The following is a 24,449-nucleotide window of genomic DNA, read 5'->3' as shown; positions in this document are numbered from 1 at the left end:
TTAAATAATCTTTTTGCTTCTTTTTACAAAACGTGCATGCAGCTTTGAACAGTTCCAAGTCATGCTGCCCTATTTGTGTGATCACAAAATTGAATGGCCTGTAAAAGGAGGGAAAACATATCATTGAACCAGCAGAGTCTGCAGTTTTTAGCACATTTACAGTAAATCACACAGGATTTCAAGGCCAAGAAGAACTCAAATGAATAAAATGCAGATTGAAATTTGATTTTTTTTTTTTACCAAAAAAGTAAGATATCTTGCGTTAAAAAATCAAGCTTTGTGCTTGCATCAATCTCAAAGAAATGTAAACTAAAATTTGATAAAAACATTAGTAAGTGCAGAATATTTCAACTGGAATTTCCAGTGAAATACTGAACAACTCATACCATGCTCTATCCAGGGCAGACATGTGTGTCTAAAGTGACACATATCAGAGAAGCCTGGGTACAGCTGAAAGTGTCATATGCTCAACCCCATTCCTGGTCAACATTTTGGGAAGTCAAATATACATTTATACACGTGAACGTAAATATCTCCTCTCTGAGTCTAAGAAGAAAACTGCATTACCAGTAATATTTTCAGTGTCAAAATTAAGACTAAAGCTGCTTTTATCCGTCCCCAGCATGAGCTGCAGATAGATTTCTTCAAAACTCTTCCATGCAAAACATCATAAAACATAAAAAACATTATATATAATGCAAACATATTTGCTTTTTACAAAGAAAAACTAGCACTGTGATTTTGTTGTTGTTGTTAATGAAATAATCTTGATTGGTCATTTGTTCTGGGTTTTCACCTGAAAGACTTGGAAGAACCAGAACTAAGAAACAATGAGAACCTTAGTGGCATCGTGTGTGGTAATTCTGGCTACTGAACACTTGAAGGGATACTTACAGAGATATACTTCAGCCCTTTTTTGTTTGGTTTAGAAAACGAAAGGAAGGGTCTCTGTTAGCATTGTGAGGACTTTTACAAAACTGGCAGAATCACACAGCAAAAAAACTAGTGGAAGTAACAAGTACAGAAAAACTGCTGAAACATCAGGAAGTTAACACTGCTTGTGGGCTCTGTCAAAATGTGAAAAAATACAACACTTAACAGAGTGAGAGCTTCCAGTTTTGTATTGTTTTTTCATTTTATTCTAATCTAAAGGTCCCGCTCTTTTTAAAAATTGTAATAAGCATCAGTGACTGTCACTAGTAGATTGACTTACTGTATTTGATATACTATTTTGTTCTGTTAATTTAAGCCATCTTTTAACAAATAATTCAGACATATTTTTGGATAACTACTACAGGCAAAACAGAAGTGATTGTCTCTCTCCAACAATGCTTTTGATCATATAAGAATCTGGTTCTGATTGTTATCTTGGATGGTAACATTTTTATTAGACAGCATCTGCTATAAGTTCACTATGATCTAATGCACGGAGGCCCAGTTGAACTTTCCAGAGATGACTGGGAAGCCCTGCGGGTCAGGGGAGTCAAGGTTGGATCCACTAGTGATGAGGGTGGAAATAATTTATACCATCCTATTACTACACTGGACAGATCAAGTTCCTCCAGAAGGATCTGTGCAACACCCATGAAGCATTTGTGATCCATTCGGCCATAGTCTCCCCAAACTATCACCTGTAAGGACATAAAATACAGATTTAACACTGTCCAAAGAATATACACTTATATGTTCATTCATGCGGCAACTCCCTACCTGCATGAGTAGGGTGAGTATTTTTTGAAAGGAGAAGAGAAGGGGCCTGATGGGAAATCTCAGGTAGGGTTAGGGCCATAGACAGCAATAGAGAAAAATTTCTAATAAAGCCACATCGGTACATTTTGGGAGTCTGATGACATTACAAATCACTCAGATATATTAACTGATATTTCTGAAATTAAGTGCTTATGTGGGCTGTGACTGGGACGACTCAGAATCTTACAGTTAAGCAAATTCTCAAGTGCTTTACCAAATCAGGGCCTAAACCAAGATTAAGTAATTACTGACCTGAAGGACTTTACCGTGTGGACTTTCATCAAAAAACAGTGTCTGTTGGTACAGAGGATCAAGTGTTTTCCGTGCAATTCTTGTCTTTTTCTTGGCTACACAGGCTCCATTTTCCAACAGGTATACTTTGACATAGGGAGCTGCAAAAATCGAACACCACCAGTTTTATGTTTGGACTTAAGCATTTCACAGTACTGCACCCTTGGGGTGGAGGACAAGAACAATGAATGGAAACTGACTAGAAAGAAAAGTGAACATAATTACTTTCATTAGCCAAACTGAGTTGAATTTTCAACAATAAGCAAACATTTTAGATGATGAAAAGTCAATTAAATATTTACTAGTTTTTGGTTTTAATCAAAAATATCAGAGGGACAAGGTGAGTGAGGTAATATTTTTTATTGGACCAATTTATGTTGGTGAGAGATACAAGCTTGGTCCAATAAAAGATATTACCTCACACACCTTGTCTCTTTAATATCCTGGGACCAGCATGGTTACAGCAACATTGCATAAGTTATTATTAGTAACACATGTCTTACATTTATCTGTTAAAGTATGTTTTTTTAACGTATGTGTCCCATGAACTGGATATTATTAACAAGACTATGTTGTCACTGATAGACAGTTTGATGGTTCCATGTGTTAGGAGTTCAAAGCCATTTCAAAATATGCCATTCCCTATGACATTTCAATGAACTGGGTGTTTAAAATTGGAACAGTCATTTCTGAAAACATTCATATAAAAAGGCAGTTGTTCCTCATTTACTTTGTGTCTCAAATAATTTTTAAGTAACATCTCAGCAAATGTTAATCTGAAACTATATTCTAATTATTATGATAAACAGTGTTTCTCCTGGAAAACAAAAATGTTTTCCAGCAAAGACTTCTTAAAATAATGAGATTTTTATTGTAACTATAATTTAATTTATTCCCAGTAAGCTCAAATGTTTGAGCTCACGGGCACTGATACCGCTTGCTGACTTATTCAAAATACCGCCGTGTCACTGAAGATCACAATACTGAGTTTCCACCACCTTGCCAGCTTCCTTGCTTGCAATTCCCTTTCACCTGCTCTTTCTCTTTTGTAGATGGAAATAAACAAATACATAAATAATAATGTAAGGGACTCCATATGCATCACCAGGTCCATGGTGAAATGTAACTAGATTTTGATTATTTTAATAATTTTGATGGATAATATCAGTTTATTTTTAAGCCCTTTTCCCAATTTATATCAATTTAAATGTTCACAGTTGTGAAAAATGATAGGTTTTAAGCATTTTTTCCCAATGGTTATCAATGTAAAGTTTCACAGTTGCAGGAAATTATGGGGGCAGGAATCAGATGATAATTACCTAATTACAGTAGACACTGAGATTCAATAAGTTAAAGCTTTAAACCATTACAATACGAATTGTCAATATCACATGTAATAATATACAAAATAAATATCCTGAAAGCAAAGTCTAATAAGTTACAAGCAGCATTTTTCTTACTTTGCCTACATGTAAATTGTGATTATTACTGATGGATTTTTTGTTGATTTGTGTGTGTACCATGAAATTGACATTTATCAACATTTACCAATAAAAATCTAATCCCTCTAAGCCTAAATGTAACATTTTCCCTACACATGCTGAACACTCCTTGGAGACATTCCTTCTAGCAAGGATTTTTCAGCCTCAGAAATGTTGATTTTGCTCGTGTGAGGGCAGCACTTCCTGAAGTTAAATGGTGTGCAGAGAGAGGAATTGAACATGGGCAGAGTAGGTATTTCTAAATACACATCTCTATCGAAAAAGAAAATGAATACATGTAAATGTAGTGACTGCTACAAAGAGCTGAGAAGGTCTCTTTGGAGATCTCTGGTCCACACTTTACTGCATATTTTGTATTCTCCTGTCCTCCATCATTTGCAGTTTTCCTCACCTGGGGTAGATTTGGAGCCAGGTTTTTGCGTGAGGCCTCGGGCTCTAATGACTTCTACTTCTAACTGGCCTTTTTTATCCACCATTCCAATCTGAATATCACCTGAAAGGAAAGGAGAAGAAAAAGCTTATTCCATGATCTGGGTCAGCTCAATGCAGACCTCACCACAGTCAATTGTCATCACTCAGGCAATTCTTTTGATTATCATTATTATTATTGTACTATGGTAGCATCTTGAGTCTCCAGTCAGGGATTTGTATCCTGTTGATGGTCCCTTCCTCAAAGAGCCTTTGATCCATGTATAAGAGGAGAGATACCAAGTGGATACACAAAGAGATGGAAGGAGCACAAGGTAATTGTTCACCCCTTCTTGTCAACTGTTGAGAATAGGCCACTTCCACCTTAATCGAATTGACCTTGTTAGCACTGACCCCCAACTTGGTAAGGCAACTCCCATCCTTTCGTGTGCTATGATATATATTCTGATTACTGTATTTTTCACTCCATGCATCTGATGAAGTGGGTTTTAGCTCACGAAAGCTTATGCCCAAATAAATTTGTTAGTCTCTAAGGTGCCACAAGGACTCCTCATTGTTTTTACAAGGTAAGTGTGTGGCTGTAAACATTGCAGGTCTGTCCTTCAGAAAGAAGAAAGCCAGACAAGTAGACTGCAGTCTGTCTAGCCAACGACTAAGTTCTTTGAGGCTCACAATTTTTTTTTTTACAGAAGTTTTTTAATGAGTGCAAGAGGGTGACAGTTCCCTTCCTGAACAGCACCTTGAACAGACTGCCAGAATATTAAGATAACAAGATTTCCAAGCTGCTTCTTCGGTTCTGAATGTTCTGGCAAATGACAACTCTGGCTACAGCTGCAGCCAAAAAAAAGTGCTGAGTTGGGGTACAAGTGCTGCTCTGACTTGGAAAGAAAGACTGTAAATGAAAAAAGCCACTTAAGTGCAGCTCCACAAAAGAACTTAGGTGCCTAAGTCCAAAAATTTAGGTGCCACTGAAATCCTCTAACCCTCTGCTAAGCTGCTGCCTAGCCCTCGGGTTGCCTAAAATCCTTCAGTGCCTGCATTTTCACAAGTCCCCTTGATGCCTAAGTTTCTGCCATCAGACATGTGCACATCAGTCTAGGTGCCCAGGTGCCTGATACCTAAGCTCAAGTGGGTTCCTCAAATGGGGCTCAAACGAGGTGCTGTGGGTCTTGATATTCTAGGCATTCTCAGAGCATGCTAACTACACATCAAATGGTCCGGAGGGAGGAGGAGGTGCGTGCCCTATCCACTGGAGAGTGAGACACACTGATGCTGGTCTCTCTCAATCTCTCTGGTTGAGGCCATTACACAGTATATAAATATTTAAATATGCATTGAGCCAGAGACAGCATGAGAATGACACTCTAGAGCAATGGTTAGGGGGTTCCTCTGAGAGTGGGAAACCTATGTTCAAATCCCTTCTCCTCAGGCAAAGGGTTAATTGATCCAGGGTCTGCCACATCCCAGGTGAGTGCCCTCACCACCACTAGAAGGGTGGCTCTCACTGCAGTTAGGCATGCACCACTCCTGTTCTTGCAAGAAGTGGCTTAGGTGCCTGACTCCAGGAGAGGGTTCCCACCCCTCTCCTCTGCATCTGCTATTGGCTAGCTTAGGTGACCCCCTGCCTAGTGTGATGGGTTTTGATGATCCCATTCTGAGTCACCTATTTGTCACCATTCAGTGCAGAGGGAGATGAGGTGCCTAATCCAAGGTTTATGGATTCTATTGGGTAGCTAGGCACCTACAAGTTAGTCTCTGTGACACTGAGTGTTGCAATACCTAAGTCCCTTTGTGGATTTGGGCCTTAGTAATTATGGGTCTGATTTTCAAACCATGAGAAGTTCAGGGCTTCATAAAAAAAGTCACCAAGACTGATCATGCAAATGGGTAGATAGTCACGTAACTGGCTGTCTGGGCGCTCAAATACCTCATTGGGCATGTGCAATTGTGGTAACTGTGCAAGCAAATGGAATTCCCACCTGTGCAGGACCCTGACCTTCTGATGTCTGACATGTAGGTCCATGTTTCTAAGCAAAGAATAGTGAATAAACCTGAGCTACAGAATTTGCTGTATTCTTAATGATAAAAGTATTATTGTTCAAACGTAACCGAAAAGGAGACCTTAGCACACTTGTTCCACTAACAGAATATTATAGCACAGTGCCCTGGACTACTCTAGTATTCGAGATATGACAAGCCAAGCAGGGCTGGTTTGTTATCTATCAAAACTTTGCTTCAACAAACACAGCTCTGTACTGGGCTAAAAATAGTTTAGAGGAAAATTCCATAAACTGTGCTCTTGGGCTACCTTTCAATGCTGTAAGCCTGTATATTCAAATCCAGTCTATGCTACTGGCAGTCAGCAGGGGGTGCCAAAACACAGACATTTTCAAACCAGCAGAGACGACTATCTACTAGGTATAAGCCCTTGAAGAGAAAGTGTTAGGTAGAACGATTGAGTGAATTTTGTAGCCCAAAATCTTCTCTGAGCCTGTAGACATAAAGGCTCCAATAGATGGAAATAAACTGTTAGCACTCAGGAGCCCTGTTGGAAGAGGTTTAGGGAGGAAAACAACTTTTAAGCAAAAAGTGAGGTGAATGTAAGCTAGCACCTGGATTCACTACTGGAATCACCCTGATTTTAAAATGGACAACAGAAGAACCCAGACATTTCTTGTTTCCTGTAAGAAGGAAATCTGATATTTTTTAAGAGGGGTTATAACATTGTACAGGCTGCATGCTCAATAAGCTTATAGCCCAAAAACTTCTATTACAAAATATAATTAAGTTTGGATTTATACAGCAGCTCAAGACTTCTTCTTTTGTAGAGCTCATGAGCTGCAAAGAAGAGAGCACCCTCTCCCATTTTTCCTCCTGGTTCCCTACTTCTCCTCAGTAGTAGTTGAGTAGCCTCCTGAACCTGAGTTCCTTAGAAAAAAAACACACTTAGAATGTCAGGGTTGGATGGGACCTCAGGAGAACAACCCGCTGCTCAAAGCAGGACCAATCCCCAGACAGATTTTTACCCCAGTTCCCTAAATGCCCCCCCCAGGATTGAACTCACAACCTTGGGTTTAGGAGGCCAATGCTCAAACCACTGAGCTATCCTCTCCCCCCCTGCAGTGCTTAAGACTCCTCAGCCAAAGCACTTGCTATCTGTGATTTTTAACTTGCATAGCGTGATTAGGCTAGTGGAGATGTCAAGGGTTATTTATTTTTCATCCTCAATGCACAGCCACAAAATATGTCACCAAATCACTCAAATGCAGACTAAAGGGATTTTGCCCCTGCTCCTGCCCTTACACACTGCTGTGGTGGTTCACATGTACCGTAAAGAGCCTGCAAGGACCCGGGGAAGAATTTCTCCACTGCAGGCAGAGCATAAAGCCATCATAAACAGCCCTACGTAGGCTCCCCATAAGTGTCCATGCAGGGAGTGTGGAATGGGTGTAGGGGGACCAGATGTCTCGATTTTATAGGGACAGTCCTGATATTCAGGACGTTTTCTTATATAGGTGCCTATTACCCCCCACCCCCTGTCCCGATTTTTCACATTTGCTATCTGGTCACCCTAAGTGGGTGTGTCAGGGGCGAGCCTGTAGCGCTTGGTACTCCAGGGGATTCTCAGATGCTTCAGATTACAGAGCAAACCATAGGTGGCTCCTGAGAGGCTGCTGGAAATTAGACTTTAAATTTTAATCTGTTCCAACTAGGGTGACCAGATGTCCCGATTTTATAGGGACAGTCCCGATTTTGGGGTCTTTTTCTTATATAGGCTTCTATTACCCCCCACCCCCGTCCTGATTTTTCACATTTGCTGTCTGGTCACCCTAGTTCCAACAGCAACAATCTAATGGCATCATTTGTAAATTGGTTGTCAGCCTTGTTGCAAATATGGAGTAGAGTTTTCGATTTTTGGATTATTTTTCAATCAGCTAAATCTGGGTCAGATTCCGTTATTGGCCACATAATCAGTGGCAACCATGTACAAACGCTAACTAGCTGAGAACTAGCAATTTGCCAGGAGCCAAGGACCATAATTATTCTGCATAGAAAGGAACAGATTGAGGCCACTGTCTTTGATACAGAAGTGAGCTCTGTGGACATCACAGGTCCCAGGATGAAATGCTCTATCTTCATCTGATTTTGGAAGAAACAGAGCATCAGTTCTGTTTATGGACAGCAGAGCCAGTGCTAGGCATAAGCAAACTAAACAATTGCTTAGGCCCCCAAGAAGCTCAAGGGGGCACCTATTTGCTGTTTATTATGTGTTGTGTGGGAGGGCCAGGCCTGCCGACAGCAATTCCAGGCCTCAGAGCCAGGGCCATCCCTTGGGGTCTGCGGGGCCTGGGACAGAAGTGACTAATCCGTCACTTCCAGGACCGACTGCGCTGGCCCATCATGCCGGTCTGCAGGACCCCCCAAAGCGCGGGGCCCGGAGCGGTCACCCCGATTCACCATGCCCTAGGGATGACTCTGCCCAGGTTAGAACGGTCAGTGGGTCCCCTAGAAAGGTCCACCTAAGATCTGGGTGGTGCTACGCCTGCGCTGGCTCTTGCCCAGAGAGCTGCTGCTGGCTGCACTGCTGTGCATGCTTTCCTGGCACAGCAAGGGCTTCCACATGCCCGCCTGGCTGCCTTTGCTGCTGCCAGTACCACCCCACACACGCCTAGGAGCCCTGCGGCACACCGGGCGATGTAAAAGGGTCTGGGGTTCCCCTTTGCCCCCCCCCCCACTCCATCAGCGGGTCTGGGGAGGGCCTCCAAAATATTTCTGTTTGGGCCCACCAATGGGCTAGCACTGCCTCTGAAACAGCACCTTTGTGTTAAAGATGGGGAAGGCTATTTGGTAGAACTCTTTGGCTGACTGTAGCCCAGGAGCTGCATTCTGGCCACCTTAACTTCACTTTGGTCAATGGGATAGCATTTGTCTTATACATGAGAATAAATTATTCTTACCCATAGCAGGGGTTGCTAGTGTCTGTCGACCTACTAACTGTGCAGGTCCAAGGCCATCAAGGAAATCACTAAATTGACTGTCAGCACCCAGCCGCACTCCAGGGAATATTAGGCTACAGAAATATAAAACATGAGTACATGTAAATACAACATTAATTCATAGTGGCCCACAATAATTAACATGGAAGTCCTTCTCAGACACAATACACAGCCTCAGAGAATGTAACTGCAAACTATACCGCAAAACCAGAACCCCAAAATAGGTATACTGAAACCATCTCATTGGGAAGTAGTTTTGTTCACCCAAACAACTTGCCATCTTTGAGTTTTGCTATAGCACTAAAGAGTCTGACAAACCATTCCAGCTGACCCTGACTGTGACGGCAGGACCTCGCTCCACCTGGTACAGTTAAAAGGGTTATAGGCAGCAATGTTTGTGGACTTCTGGAAGGCCATGCACAGTGGGGAATAGTTGTAGCAACACCATCTCCTCTTCACTGGGATGTAGCTGTGGCAAGACCAATCGCCTTTTTACTTCACTTCCATGGAAAAGTGGCTATTTCTCTACTCCTCCCCTACTCAACTAGAACTGAAGTGTGGTGAAGGTCATAATCCCCTGATTATGTGGCACTGAATGTGGTTCACATTTGAACTGGGTGAATAATGGATTTTTGATTTGTTGGCAATTTCAAAAAGTAAAAAAATTGTTTCAGGTCAGCCCAAAATGAAAAATTTCAGTGAATTAAAAAGTTTTAAAAAATGTTCATTTCAGGTCAAACAAATGTTTCATTTTGATAAAATTAAGATGCTTTGTTTAGATTTTGATCTTTTTGAAACTATTAAAATTAAAATGAAAAGGAAACTTTTAAATGAAAAGTTGTTTCAAACTGAAATTGAAACATTTTGTTTAGAAAATGATAAAACTAAATGTTTCAATTTTTTGGATTTTTTTAAACAAACAATTCAGCAAAATCAACATGAATTTGTAAAAGGTTTCAGTGTTGTGGAATCAGCATTTCTGCTGAAAGAAGTTTTGGATGAAAAATTTCACCCAGTTGTAGTTCACGTATGTGTTAAGTGCTGCATTTGAAGGGGATTAGTTCAATGGAGACATTTTAAAATTGAATGAAGCTTCAAACGGTCATGAAATGTTCTGCATCTAATACCCTGTCACCTGTTGATGTTAACAATTTTCTACCTGATTCCATTTATTTAAAAATTAAAGTATTACAATTAACAAACAAAGAAAGCAAACTAAAGAATGTTAAGGTTTGTAATAACTTTCTTGTAACTAAAATTCCCAGATATAATTTTCCCATCCTTTGCTGCATCTCTTGTATCACTCCTGCTTTAAGCCACTAGTACCATAGTTCAGAGTACCTTCCAAGTCCACAGAGTACTAAGTCCACTAGTACCTTCTCTGAAAGTTTTCAAATAGAGAAAACAGATACTGAGATCTAATAAGAGATTAGGGCCCAAATCTGGGACATAGAATTTGAATGAGCCCACATCACCCGACTCCTCTGGGCCATGCAGGATGTGAGAGATAGCTGATAGCTGACATTCTGATAGCTGACCTATTCATGAGAAAACAGCAATCTTTGTCATTGTGGTATGTTGTGGTTTTTAGTTTTGTTTTAAATGACTGTAGTACTTGTGAAAGATGCTGGACTTTCCCCCCTCCATATTCCATTAAGGTCAGGCTCAGACTGGGGAGAATGGTGCTCTTCTCAAATCCCAAAGGCAAAGAGAAAATGCCTATGATGCCCACAATCCCAGCATTCCCCTCTCACTGTACCCACTATGTAAGGTCTTCTATTGATCTTCATTATGGTATGCTCTGAAACAAATACTGCACTGAAAAGTGTAATACACTCTTTATATTTACATGTGATCATTTGATACTTAATTTTCCAGTAATATTTTTAATTTACTATTTTTCCTCTATAGACATTAGAGATGGGCCAGATTTGAAAAAATTGGGTCCAGATCAGAATCTTCCTGTATTTTGAGAGGATTTGTTCTAGTTCAGATTCATCTTACAGAGTTGGGCTGAGCCAAGAAATTCAGAATTTCTCTGATCTCTTTGTGGGCAAACTTGGTTTTCTTTCAGTTTGGACCAAGCTGAAATCCTCCTGGTCCTCTTCTCTCTGGTGGCCACAGCATGCCCATCCTTGTCTGTCTCCAGCCATGTAGAATGTTGCCAAGACCTCTTGCCTATGGTGCTTCTGAACTGCCAGGCCTCTTCTCTGATGTCCTCTCTCTCTCCAGCTCCATTCTTCCTTGAACCTGGGGTGCTGACATTTCCTGAACCTGGCTGTACAGCTTCTCTGATTCGCTGTAATGTTTCTACTTGCCCTTCCAATCCAAGAATCTTTTCCTCCAGTACAGCCCCCAACTTGCACTTTTGGCTCAGGCAGGAAAGAAAACATGGCACAGCTGTTGCAGGTCACCTCCACTGTTCCATCACTGGCCATCATGGAATCGCACATAGAGCTGAACCTGCAAGCCTCTTACACTCCCTTTCCAAATATCTTCAGAAACTCTCCTGTTAGCTTCCTTGGTTCTCAGCTCTTGAGTTTGCCTAGCAAATGACTTTTACATCATTTCCCCCTGCTTAGCTTAGCTCAGTTCAGCTCCACAAGTGAGTGATTAACCACCTATAGGCTTCAAAGAGTGGGTCTGATCAAAGCTCCAAAGATCAGACCCACCTGGCCCTTATCAAGGTACCAACAAACAGACCTGTCTTAGCTGCTTATCAGGGGTCAAACGCCCATCTACACAGCCCATACACAGAACAAATGAATAGTCACACAAACAGTGTACAGATGAACCAAATGCAGCACTCACCAAGTCCTGTTACCGCAAAGTCTCTAGCTACGCCCTCCAAAACTCTCCTGCTAGCTGCCTCTGCTTGCGACTCTCAAGTTTGCCTAGCAAATGTCTCAGGGGTGAAAGTTTCTGTGGTTCTTTCCATTGCTCTAAGCCAGCTATTTGCTCAATAATCATTCTTTAAAAAGAGACTTTTAAAATACACATTTGTAATGCAGGGACCTCTTGGTGCCAACTGGCAGAGGACACAGGGGGTGCATATGGCTTACAGGGATCACCTGGATCTGAAATATGCATAATAGTTCACCAATAGGTGGCATGTAAGGTCTCTACTGACCTAGTCTACCGAGAGCCAGTAGTTCACTGGTCATCATAATCATTGCAAAATGCATGTGTGGATAATATTTAAGGAGTTATGTATTTATATACTGATAATAATGTTTTTAAGGTCCTGGAGTTAATTCAGGTCACCAGGAGGTCACATGCCTCAGATTGATTCTTTTCAAGCAGGAGGTAACAGACGCTTATCTCTTTGTCTGATCATATGTGTATTGTCTGCCTCACAATTGAGGCCTATTTGCATAATGAGCCAGGTATCAGTGAGAGATTGTGAAATCTACAAGAAAGAAAATGTACAGGAAGAAACAAAACAGCAGGGGTGTCCTGTCTGTGAATGAAGACAAAGGATAGGACTTGTATATCTTGGGGGCAAAGGAACACAATGAATTCTTCACGAGGGAGTCAAGCTGACAGTGTACTTGTCTCATGAAGGGAGGGTCACAGCCACATCTAGATGAAACTCATTTCAATGATTTTGGGTGAGCCAAATGCTAGACTTTTCTAGGGTTAGGCTCTAGGATGCATGTCATGATTTTGTTTTATATGTAACCATTTCCTCCCCCCCCCCAATACTTCTACTTACTGTTACTTGACTCTCTATGCTTTATTAAATAAACTTATACTTGATTTCACTATAAACATATCTAAGTGCTATGCGGAGCCAGTCCTGGTAAATTGGGGTGAACTGTTTCTTTGGAAGCCGAGAATCCGTGAATACTGCAAGTGTCCAGTGGGACAGGAGCTGGACTCTCCAGGGAGATGCCTGGGGGGCTCGAGGCTTGGAGTGTGCCTATCGCTAACCTGTAGAAAAACAGGGGGGCCTATCTAGGCCTAGAGGGGAATGGTTGTGTTCCATGTGGCTGGTGGATTTGGGGAGCTGACCCCCAGCAGGCACACACAAGACTTCCTCACACTAAGGGCAGGTGGTAATGAGGTGCCTCACAACGCAGGGTACCCCTGGGAAGCATCATGACATCTTTACGCCAAAGAGAAATTCAAGGAAGTAGACAGCTAATAAAAATAAATATGTATTAGTCCATTACCAATGCCATGTGACAGTAGAAGAGTTTCCTGAGACAAGCTATTGTGATTAAAAAAAAATCCAGAGGCTGATCCTATCCCGCTATGATTAATTTTAAATTCCAGTCATTAAAAAATGTAATTAGTTTTATCATACTGCATCAGTTTTAATGAAAAACACAAATAATTCCTAAGGAAATATGTTTCCAACCATGGTCTGGAATTGCTAATCTTTGTTACTTGCAGTCAATTGGTCTTGCACCTGCCTGTCCGATGTACAAATATTTTGGGAAGTTTCTTTTTAAGTTATGTTTGTGGGAAGTAGTGCCACAGAAAAGTGCCAAAGCTAGGTCATTTAACATAATCACAGTTTTTGGTTTTATTTGCTTGACTTTATATTATCACTATCTGTGGGGCTAGGCCCTGGCTGGAAATTATGGTTGCCCAACATATCTAATTATAAGACCCTGTTTTCAGTTTCTTGTAACTGAGGCTACAATTTTGTCCTGGACATCACGGTGGTCACGGAAACCATGAATTTGAATAAAGTCTGTGAAATGCACCCAAACCAAGTAGCATTGTGACTTAGCCCTCAGGATCGCAACACCACTCATGTTTAGTATATCCGCACCTACATAGATGGAGACAAAGGAGTGGATGCAGCAAACCTGTGTGGCATTGTGACCTTGTGCACTAGGTTTCAATGACAACCAAATCTGGCCCTCTGCCCCCCTCTGTCTCTATCCTCTGATTGGCATTGCAACTGCATGAGTTAGGTCACAACACCTGGAGCCCAGCTCTGTGGGACAGGAGCTGCTGCTGCAGGGTGAATGCGGGGTGGGCTCAGTCTCCAAAACTCTCTCCCTACCAACTCCTTGCCCACCTTTTTGTGACATATTGTTCTTTTCCTGTACCTCTGCCATAAAATTTATTAAAAATTGGTGTGGTAAAATTGTAGCCCTGCTTATAACTTTGCGGAACTTCAACTGTTTGGGCTGAAATTTTCCATGCCAGGCATCTGCCTCACGCTGATCTAGGTCTATATCCAACCACCTTCAAAACAGTTAGACTATATACGGAAAGCAACTATATATGTTGCAGTTGCTTACCACACTAGCAAACTGGCCCATAATCATAGTGCTGTTGAGAGCTAGTTTTAATCCTAATGCCACTGGTTGGCCAGATTCTTGTTATTCTGACCAGATCCTGATCTGATCCAGTGCCGAGCCCCACAAATAATGATAATATAAAGTGTAGCAAATAAACCAAAACCTGCTATTGCACTGAATGACCTATCTTTGGGTACATTCCTGTGACACTACTTTCCACTACCATAACTTAAAAAAACCTCTAACTGACAGAAGCTGGGACAGGACAACAGGGGATGGATCACTCGATAAATTGCCCTGTTCTGTTCATTCTCTCTAAAGCATCTGGCACTGGCCACTGTAAGAAGGCAGGATAGTGGGCTAGATGGACCATTGGTCTGACCCAATATGGCTGTTCTTATGTTCATATGATCTAAATCAGCTGTCAATCTAAGTATTCAGGACATGAACTGTGCTGGTATCCAGCAGAGTGGCATCTTTTAAAAGCTATCTTCTTATTCTTCAGGATCTCAACTTTCATTAAAAAAAAAAAAAAGGCCTCTCTAGCTGTTATGGTTGTGAAGCAAAATTCTGTTCCCATTGTCAAGGTTAACTGATTCAGCAATGTCAGCTTGAGTTTGCAGACTTCCTGTAACAATAGTCGGGAGGGGTGTGAACAGCCCTCGTCATCTTAAAGTAAGGTTACTAAACTATACAGTAACAGGAGCTCTGAGAATATGTGAACCCTGCCTGTATTCCACTTGGGGTACACCTAAGAGTGGAAGATTTTTTGCTAGCACTATCCATTGGTTTGCACCCCTCCTTGTGCTCTGAGCTGAGGGCATAAGGAGCAGAGAGGACCGACTGCCACTCCAGTTACCTTTTTGTTGTGAATAGTCCTTGGATAAGGCTCCACAGCAGAGGGAAAGGAAGGTGGGTAATGGACTACATGTAGCGACCACAGATCTCAGTTATTGTACAGGTAAGTAACCTTTCTTTCTTTTTCAAGTGATGGTCCCTATGTATATTGCACTTGAGGTGAATCACAAGCAGTATTCATTGAGGAGGAGGAGGGTGCAAGGAATACTGGGGTACTTAGAGGACTGCTCTGCCAAAGGATGTCTGCAGTGGAAGCTTGTACCAGGGGGTAATATCTCATAAAGGTGTGTGAGCCAAAACTATTTAGTCAAAATTAATGTATTATTAAAGGCTATGCCTTATGTTAAGGGGGTCTCTACTTCCCGCATGCTTTGTGCTGGAAATATATTAAAAATGGTGCATAAAGCTTTTATTCTTGGTATATGTAGAATCATCAAGAACAAGACAGGGTTTTGCTGAGGTTTGTTAAAGTAATGAGTAATTATTATAAATGCTGCAAAACTCTTAAAACTAACTGAGTACAGACATCCACTGTTTCGGGGGGATAGTGCTTCCTGAGTGGTCCGGGACACAGCGATGCTCCAGCACTTTGGAATTTTTCCCTCCCCACCCCGAGGCTTGCTCTTGCAGAGTCCATCCCTTCAGTGCCCAGAGACCTTCCTTGATGTGGTGGCAGCGAGTCCATCCCTCCCTGGTGCTGGGAAGATGGAGCGGGAGGGAGGAGAGAGGAAGGGGCTGTGGAGGATGGAGCCAGATACAACTACAGCCAGCTGCGGCCACTGGCACTGCCACACAGCTCCCTGTGCTCCCAGCTCCTACCCCACAACCCTCCACCCCCCCCCGCCACAGACTCCCAAATAACCCCATCCCACAGATCTCCACCCAAACCTCTGCCATAGAACCCCAAATAACCCTCCTCCTACAGCCCCCCCCCAACCCCCAAAATAACTCTCCACCCAGCCCCCGCCCTGCTTAAACCCATCCAGCCCCCTGCTATCACAACCCCAAATAAACACCCCCAAGCCCCTCCCACCCAATAAACCCACAGCCCACAAACCCCACAAAACTTCCTCCTGCCACAGCCCCCACTCATCCCTCCTCCCCACCACACCAACCCCCATCTCCCCAAACAAAATCACCCATATCACAACCCCCAAATTAACCTCCACAAAAACATCACCCTGCCAAAATTCTCCAAACCATGTCCAAACCACACCCCTCCCTGCAAACTCCCTCTGCTCTCCACAATTCCTTACTCCCTGCAGGGCCCTTCTGCTGCCCCAACCTTCCAGCCCATCTACTATACAAATCAGCCCAAATGCCCCCAGCTCCTGGCTGCACCAATCCCACTCTCCCTTCTTCAATTGCTCCAGGTCCCTATGGCTCACCAGGAACATCCCCACAGGGCCTCTCACCCCTTTAGCCCTGGCATCAGCATCCCATCTTCACTTTGGACTATAACCTTTCCCCCCTCATCTCCCCTTCCCCTCCTTGTCTTCTTGGGCCTCACAGTGCAGTCCACCAAGAATCTTCTAAACCTGTAAGAGAACTGATTGCTCATAGGCTTGATGGGTTTGGCTAGGAAAGGTCTGGCAGATGCTGTCCTTAGAGTGGATATAAGCTTCCCTGAAGCAACAGAGGCATGTGTCGCAATTATTGAGGACAGGGAATGCCCAGGCACAGGCCACAAGGATATTTAATGCTGGGATCATGGGCATAGTACAAGGAGGTGTTGGGGTGGGGACCCCAAGTCCTCAAACCTACTAATCTACATTATATCTAAAAACAGGTTTAAAAACTATTTACAACTAACTACAAAGTTTTTAAGGAGAACACTGGCTCATGCTGTAGGCACTGAAGAGGTTCCATCTCAGACCACAGGAAGTAGAAAGTAACTGTAGAGGTGGTCGGTCCATGCTGCCCCTTATGGTTCGGAGCACAAGGAAGAGAGGGGAGTATGCATGGACCAATAGACATTGCTAGCAAAAATTTTCTAGTCTCAAGTTCCTGGAGTGCACATGCACCTCAAGTGGAATACAAGTAGGGACCATAACTTCAAGAAGAATAGGTGTTAATTCAAATGCTAATAATATTTTAAATGTCAGCATTTTGTAGGTTTTCATCATACGATTCTTCCTCTACTTTCTTCCCTGCTTTGATGAACTCTAAAATGGCTAGCCTGCTCTGAATGATAGTACCAACACTTACATTTCTCCTCCCATCAAGAAGGAACACAACTGGGCATCTGAGCCAGACCGAGGGGAAGATAAGCCTGGTTAACTCAGCAGTGGGTTGAAATTCCATTTAGGAGCCCAGCAAAGTCCAAAGTAGGCAAGATCATATTTTGAACATCTGTGAAATTTCCTGAGAGTGGCATCTCACTCTAGTGTCGCGAATGGGCAGAGCTGGGAAGAGTACCACTATTTATCAGTTTGGCCCCTGTAGGTACTTATGAAGTACTGAATGAAGCAGGGGTCCTGTGCAGAAAATAAGTGTCATTGTAATTAAAGACTATCATAATGCATTTGCACCGGGGTCCAAATTAAAGTTGCATGGGCAGCCTTAATTTGGGCATTTTCTAACTGTTGAGTGCTTGATTTTGCAAACTTCATATTCTTTTAATGTAGCTTTTTTTGTATGCAGTATGAAAGTATGCTATGCTGGGTCTATCTCTGCTCACCTCTCAGTACTAGACCTCATTGTCGGAGGATCGGGTTGTCTCCAAGACAGTGCTGTTTCAGCAGTTAACAATAAAAGTAGTCCCACTAAGACCTCTGAGGAGGCTGGCATATGAATGTATGCTCTGTGCTGGGTCTGCCACTGTTCTCTCTTCCTACATACTTATTGTCTGGGTACACCGCAAGAAGGACAAGAGACTTGTTATGGGTTTTAATCAGGCCACAACTTTATTATATAGATGTCTGGGACTACCTGGCAGATAAAGTGTACAGTGCAGGCAAATCCATGCTTATTCAAATCAATTCTTCAGGGCTTCCATCAGCCGCCCTTTGTTTCCATCCAGGTCCCCCAGCCGACCCACGGCTTGGACCTTACCATCCACCAGCCTCGCAAGAGGCTTAAAGAGGGCTATGAGAAGGGGGAGGGGGTTTGGCTCCCTGCCGTACCTGTCATGGGAGCCCCTGAACCCTCTCCCCCATTCTGTTTCTTTATCCAGTACCTTCTGTTAAGTTCTTTACCAGGCCATTTAACTGGTCACTGGCTGCCCTCCCTATGGAGTACCTGCACTGAACATCAAGTACCTGGGGCAGGGGACGCTAGTTCCCCTTCTTTGCACTGTCCCCTTTCTTTGTAATTTGCCTGTGCCTGCCCTTCCCTGTCTCTGGGGCTGGGGGAGAGGGGTAACAGCCCCCCTGTTTTCCTGAGCTCACCCTTCTCCGTGCCCCTGGAGCCATGCTGTTTCCAATGCTGTTTGCTGCTTTTCTGGAGCCATGCTTTCTTGGGGCCATGCTGCTTCCACGTGGTCCTGCAAGAGCCCCAGCCCATTCCTGTTCTGCTGGCTTCCTCCCTGCTTTCACATAGAGACTTGCCCCACCCAGGTTTCATACCTTTATGCACATTCCTGGGGGGGAGAGGGGGGAGTCATTGCTGCAAAGTTGACCACCGAGCACCTTTTGCAGCAGTTTCTGACCTTCTTCCTCTCTCTCCCACCCCCCCAACCACAAAGCAGAGCTGTCCTTCTTTGGGTAAGCCCACACAAATTCTGCCCCACCTTTAGTTGTGGTGCAGTCATTAGCAATGACAACGGTGAAAGAAGAGAACTGTCTGAATACTCAGGCTTCTATGTTTGATTTTAGCTGATGTGCAGTAAGACTTTATAGTTTTCAATAAGAACTGTACTTGGATCAGCTCCAAACTAAACTTTCTTTATATACACAGTTACTGAACACAGTTTCATATAACAGGGAGTTTAACATAAAACATCTGAAGTTTAATTCAGGATTGATCCAAGCAGAGAACCACCACTAGTGCAAAGTAAAGGTGGCCAAATGTCTTGTTTCAAATAATATTTGTTATGAATTTAGCTTCGTTTTTGATTAGTAAAGCAATCCTGATTTCTGTAATCATATTTTGTTATTTATAAATATTTACTGAATAATCTGAATCACAGAATTTTCAGACTCAGACTGGAAAAACTTTAAACAGAAGAATAGTCTAGAGAAAGCGCTCTTCTAATGTAAATGCCTGAAAGTTTTGGGATTTGCAAAGAATTACACAAGTGCAAGATTTTGTACAAACAGCAATTCCATAGGGAACCAAATCTGGAACTTTTAAAATCAGGAGGTTTGTTTTTTACTAGTATTTAACCAGCTTTCTTGTAAGGATAAGAAAATCCTATGTATTTCTGCACTGCTACATATTTGTAATTTCACTTACTTCCCCTCAGAGCTGTAACTGTTTATGCTGCCGTCAGTGGACTCCCGACTTGGCTGCCGAACCATACGATTCCTCATTTCTGCTGCCATCCCTGTTTCTGTGCTTCTCTGTATCGTGCTTTTTAGCTTCTTGTTGCCAGCCTCTGAAAGTAGAAAAATAAAAGGAAGCATTAGCATTGCATTCTAGGATCAGGTGTTTTCTTGCACATTTTTGTCTGATCACAATTTGCCCATTTCCATTCATAAAAAAGACATCAGAAACAGATTATTCTAATCAAATGTAAATAATCTCTCTTTTCTAGTCCCTAGTTGGTGGTCTCTCTCAGATGGAATCCACTTGAAAGATAATGGAAACACTCTAGCCTTCTGGCTGCAACTCTGAGATCATCATGTTACACAAAGATATTATGTACTTGTATATTTCCTTTATGAATTGCCCCATTCAAAGGAGCTTCCATCACAGGTTACTTAAAATGAAGTTTGAATTTCACAACAAAGAACGACTCTTTACATTTAAACAACTGGAGTCCCAAAATATGATGGTTGAGTCTACCCCAGCATCAGGTTTTGAAGGTGACAATACAGTCACTGATGTTAAATGTATTCTGCTACAGTTATGACAAGTGCTGGAAAAATGAGGCTGGTTCAGAACGATTCCATAATTAATTACTTTTGACTTCACAAATCTTTCATCATAAATGTCTCTAACAAGTCTCTTGCTGCGCTGATAATTTTTGTTGACGACAGACTTGCAATGTTCTGTTAGTTCATGTGCCTTCTACTAGGCCTCAGATTTCACTGGTAACATTATTCTCTTTCATGAAGTACTATGTTTGGCAAATGTTCATATAACTGTACGAAGAATCATTTTTCTGTACTTCTCCCTCATATGTGAATGCTCTTACTTTTGGTCAGCACCTTGATTCAAAGCCAAAATGGGGGAACACACCTCACCACATCCATTTCTCAGTCTGTTTGTAATTTAGGGCAGTATCTGGGGAGGGGGGGGACCACTTCCAAAAGCACCTGTTTTGGAAGTTGAACTGGAGTCAAAACAATTCATTTTCTCTGCTTCTTGTCTAGAATGGGGAGTTTTTTGCTCAAATTTGGATTGGCCACCTGAGCCATTCGATACCCTGGGCTATCCATCAGCCGAGAAGAAATCAGCTATCCCCAATGATCACAACTAGGGTGGGAGTTCTTTGCTCCATTTTGAAGCCAACAGCTGCAAGTTCCTGCCGTGGACCAATGCAGTCCATTCAATATGCCTGGCTATGCATTAGCTGAGAAAATATCCCCTATTACCCATCAGTGTTTGTGTGAGGCAGAGCTACACACTCCATTCCTGGGTTGTGCATAGGTGGCTCTGGAAGCAATATGGACTGTGTGTGTTCTCTGAGTCTACTGCCAGGGAATTTACCCCTTTCTGCAGAATTAGGCTCCAGAATCTCAATTTTCATTTTAAAATAAATGATGTTTCTAGCCATTATAGTTGTAAAAATGACACTGGGTTCATGTTTTCCACATTAACTGGTGGAATGAGTCTGCAGAGAGCCTGAAATCATAGCTCTGGGAGATATAAACAGCCCTGTGACTCAGCAGAATTCCACCATATGCTGCAGCCAACAGCTTGATACTTTGTTTCCTCTCTCCCTGCACTGCTGGGATTGATCTGCAGTTGCCCTCCCTTCTCCAGCTGTATCCACATGGGGAAGTTACATTACACCGCATATTCCCACCACTCTTCTACAGGGCTGGCCAGGCTGGGAAGCCAGAGACCAATTTGCAGGTAGAAAAGAAGGCCGGTGAACTGGGCTGCCCTGAGAACAGTGCAATAGCTAAGGCCCTGGAAACAGGACAGATGAGACACTGAAGCTAGGTACAAACTCCTCCCACCCATGGCACAAAAGGTGGAAAGAGATTATAATCTGGACTGCCAGGACTGAGGCTGCTGTTGTTAGGGTTAGGGAGTGGAGCCAAGGTGCATGTAATGTACAGTGAAAAAAACCATCCTTGAAAATAATCATGGTTGAAAATATCCACTGATTACAGTAATGAGGATTCTAGCTATGAGCCATAGCTGTGTTTGTTCGGGGATGGGCTTGGATGGGAACGAAGAGTATTTAATAGAATAGAATAAGTTACCACTGCCATGGAATACAGGTGTTCTTGCCACTGAATGTAGTGATTTTTGCCATGGAATTTAAGGGTGTGCACCATGGACTGGGATCCCATTGTACTGTGGAGTATGCCTGGCCCCAGCCATATATGATTCTGACAGGCTTGATTTCTTGCTGAGTAGTGAGCATTGAACTGGCTAAAGAGTCATAAGAACATAAGAATGGCCATACTGGGTCAGACCAAAGGTCCATCCAGCCCAGTATCCTCTCTGCCGACAGTGGCCAATGCCAGGTGCCCCAGAGGGAGTGAACCTAACAGGTAATGATCAAGTGATCTCTCTCCTGCCATCCATCTCCACCCTCTGACAAACAGAGACTAGGGACACCATTCCTTACCCATCCTGGCTCATAGCCATCAATGGACTTAACCTCCATGAATTTATCTAGTTCTCTTTTAAACCCTGTTATAGTCCTAGCCTTCACAACTTCCCCAGGCAAGGAGCTCCACAGGTTGACTGTGCGCTTTGTGAAGAACTTTTTCAGAACATTTTCTAAGTCACTATTCTTTGCATAACTGTTCTGGCTTCCTCCCTTTTCCTTCAGTCACCACTCTCCATTGCGTTTTACAATTACATTCTAAAGATCCTGCAAAATTCTAAATATTCTGCAATATAATCAGAAATATACCATACAAGTAACCTAAAATAGTGTGGTAAGATACATAACAGATTTTTTGAGATACTGAGAATAGTCTTCACTCAAGATAAATAAGCTCAAGCACATACCTCACATATTTTCCAAGTCTTACACTAGCCAGTTATATGCATTACCCTTTATTTATTCCACTCATACTGCCAAAAAGAAGATATCAAGCTTTATTTTACTGGCATGTTCTTTAAAAATTCTCAGCAAAGCCTAATTCTAACAAGATACTTTAAAGTGGGATTGCATTGCCTTTTAGTATTTTTGAAACTCCTTTGGAAATTTAGGTTGGTCTCTGGTATGAAACATACTTGGGATCAAGCATCAGTTGCTTGATGAATTGCAGGATCTGGCCAGTTAACAGGTGGGCTGTTTTTTTTCTTTTTGTTGGTTTGTTTAAAGCTTTTATTTTCACCTCTGAGAAGAGTGTTTGAGGTCTGGCACCTATGCACATACACTTTTGAGACTGCATCTACATGAATGTACAGGCTTATTAAAATAGCTTAGAAAGATACCTATGCAGTGATATAACTGAGAAGTTTTTCTTCTTTTGCCTGGAAATTTATTTCAGAAGCTATGGTGCCAGCTTCTGATTTTTATTATTATTTGACATGGATAATTAATTTCATTTTCATGTTATAGGTATTTTCCTATGTTGTGTGAATTAAATTACATCCATTGTGAAGACCATAGACAAATTGGTTCATTCCTGAATGACATGTAAGGCCAAATTTTCAAAGGTGCTTCAAAATGGCTTCCAAACTTATATATACACTTTCATCTAAGGCTTTCCATCTGCAAAAACTCAGATTAGTGTGCACAAATTGCATCTACACAAGTAGCATAACAACGATGAGTGAAGATCAAGTATAATAAATACTTTTTGCAGGTTTAATAACAGGTCCAGAAGGATCTCCAAGAGATCACAAAGCAGCCATCTGCAGCTGCATAACACAGTTAGCTTGTGTAAACTGTTAGCTACTGTAATATAACTCCCTTACAATCCACCAACCATTCCTACCAAGGAACTTGGATGGCTCTTGTATCCCATTTTACCTATCAAGACAATATCCTTTCCAGTGATGTCTCTGTTGAGCTGAAGGGGAAACATTGCCTTTGGTTTTCTTACAGACAGGTTAGGAATAAAGCTTCAGACCAAAAAGAAAGTTCACCATGTAATAATTTTACCTTCACTACTTTATTTTAAACTTGCACAAAACAGCAAGAGAATTGATGCTTCCCCTGCCTGCAAACCATCTTGAGATTTAAGAGCCAGGATCAAAAGGGCTGTTACTACTGGAACTGAAGCTAAGACATAAAGGTACACAGTCAACTAAGCTGTCCACACCATCAGGAAGTTCAACTAAAGATTCCCTAAGACCTCTCTGTGGACAACTAAGTCAATGAAGTCTAACCTAAAGAAGTCAAAAGAACACCTTAATAAAACTTAAAACATGCAACATTGCTAAGTCTATGAATGAAGGGCAATAATGCAGAGGAGCACTGCATGGCTCAAGGACCAATGATTCTTCATGCCAAAGATACTCATGGATGCAGAGAAGAAAACCTAAAAGGACCACAGCTCCAAGCCATCTCTGACAAGATCTGCCGGGACTGCGACCACATCAGTGGTTCACACACCGACTGCGAGACACTAGCTAGATTAAGCCAGGCGATACTTTCAAGCAGCATGGGTCTTCATCAATCCAACAGACTGTTTATTATAGTGACCACACAGCACATTCAATGAAAACATGAGATTCCCCAAGTTTAAAAACCTCTAGTAAAGCTGCACAACCTTTTTGCTATTTCACTTTATGAAGAAAAGTGTCTAAGCATAATATTTAGCATAAACCCCTCCACTGCTATAATCCTTAAAATATCCCTCCCCCAAAACCCAAATGTCACCAGCAACTATGAAGAAAGCAATAGTTACAGTGGGTTCATTTTGATACACAACATGTATAAACTACACTGAATGTAGCATAACAAATTCACTGCCAATAAACTGTTAGGAAGAAACCATCTAGAAAGTGTGTCAAATCCATTTACTTGAGATTTCAATATAATTAGCATTGGATGATTTATTATTTCCAGGAATCTGGAAAAAAAAAACCCTCTTTCTGTTATACTGCATATTCAGATT

At 42.1% G+C, this 24,449-nt stretch overlaps 1 protein-coding gene across 6 annotated transcripts in view; it reads right to left on the bottom strand.

Moving 5' to 3' along the window:
* Nucleotides 1-1,412: 1,412 nt before the first annotated feature.
* RIMS1 (regulating synaptic membrane exocytosis 1) overlaps nucleotides 1,413-24,449 on the bottom strand; it is a 487,540-nt gene continuing 464,503 nt past the window's right edge. For all 6 annotated transcript variants that reach the window (XM_065400580.1, XM_065400581.1, XM_065400582.1 and 3 more), the window contains 5 exons: nucleotides 19,483-19,624; nucleotides 8,930-9,042; nucleotides 3,934-4,035; nucleotides 2,002-2,141; nucleotides 1,413-1,631 (listed from right to left, as the gene is read on the bottom strand). In XM_065400580.1, coding sequence (XP_065256652.1) covers nucleotides 1,413-1,631; nucleotides 2,002-2,141; nucleotides 3,934-4,035; nucleotides 8,930-9,042; nucleotides 19,483-19,624 — 716 coding nt within the window. The remainder of the gene's footprint in view (nucleotides 1,632-2,001; nucleotides 2,142-3,933; nucleotides 4,036-8,929; nucleotides 9,043-19,482; nucleotides 19,625-24,449) is intronic.

This window comes from Emys orbicularis, chromosome 3 (genome assembly GCF_028017835.1).
Source record: "Emys orbicularis isolate rEmyOrb1 chromosome 3, rEmyOrb1.hap1, whole genome shotgun sequence".
NCBI classification, from domain to species: domain Eukaryota; kingdom Metazoa; phylum Chordata; order Testudines; family Emydidae; genus Emys; species Emys orbicularis.
The sequence above is the reverse complement of the archived record's forward strand: the minus strand, read 5'-3'. Positions and strand labels throughout refer to the sequence as shown.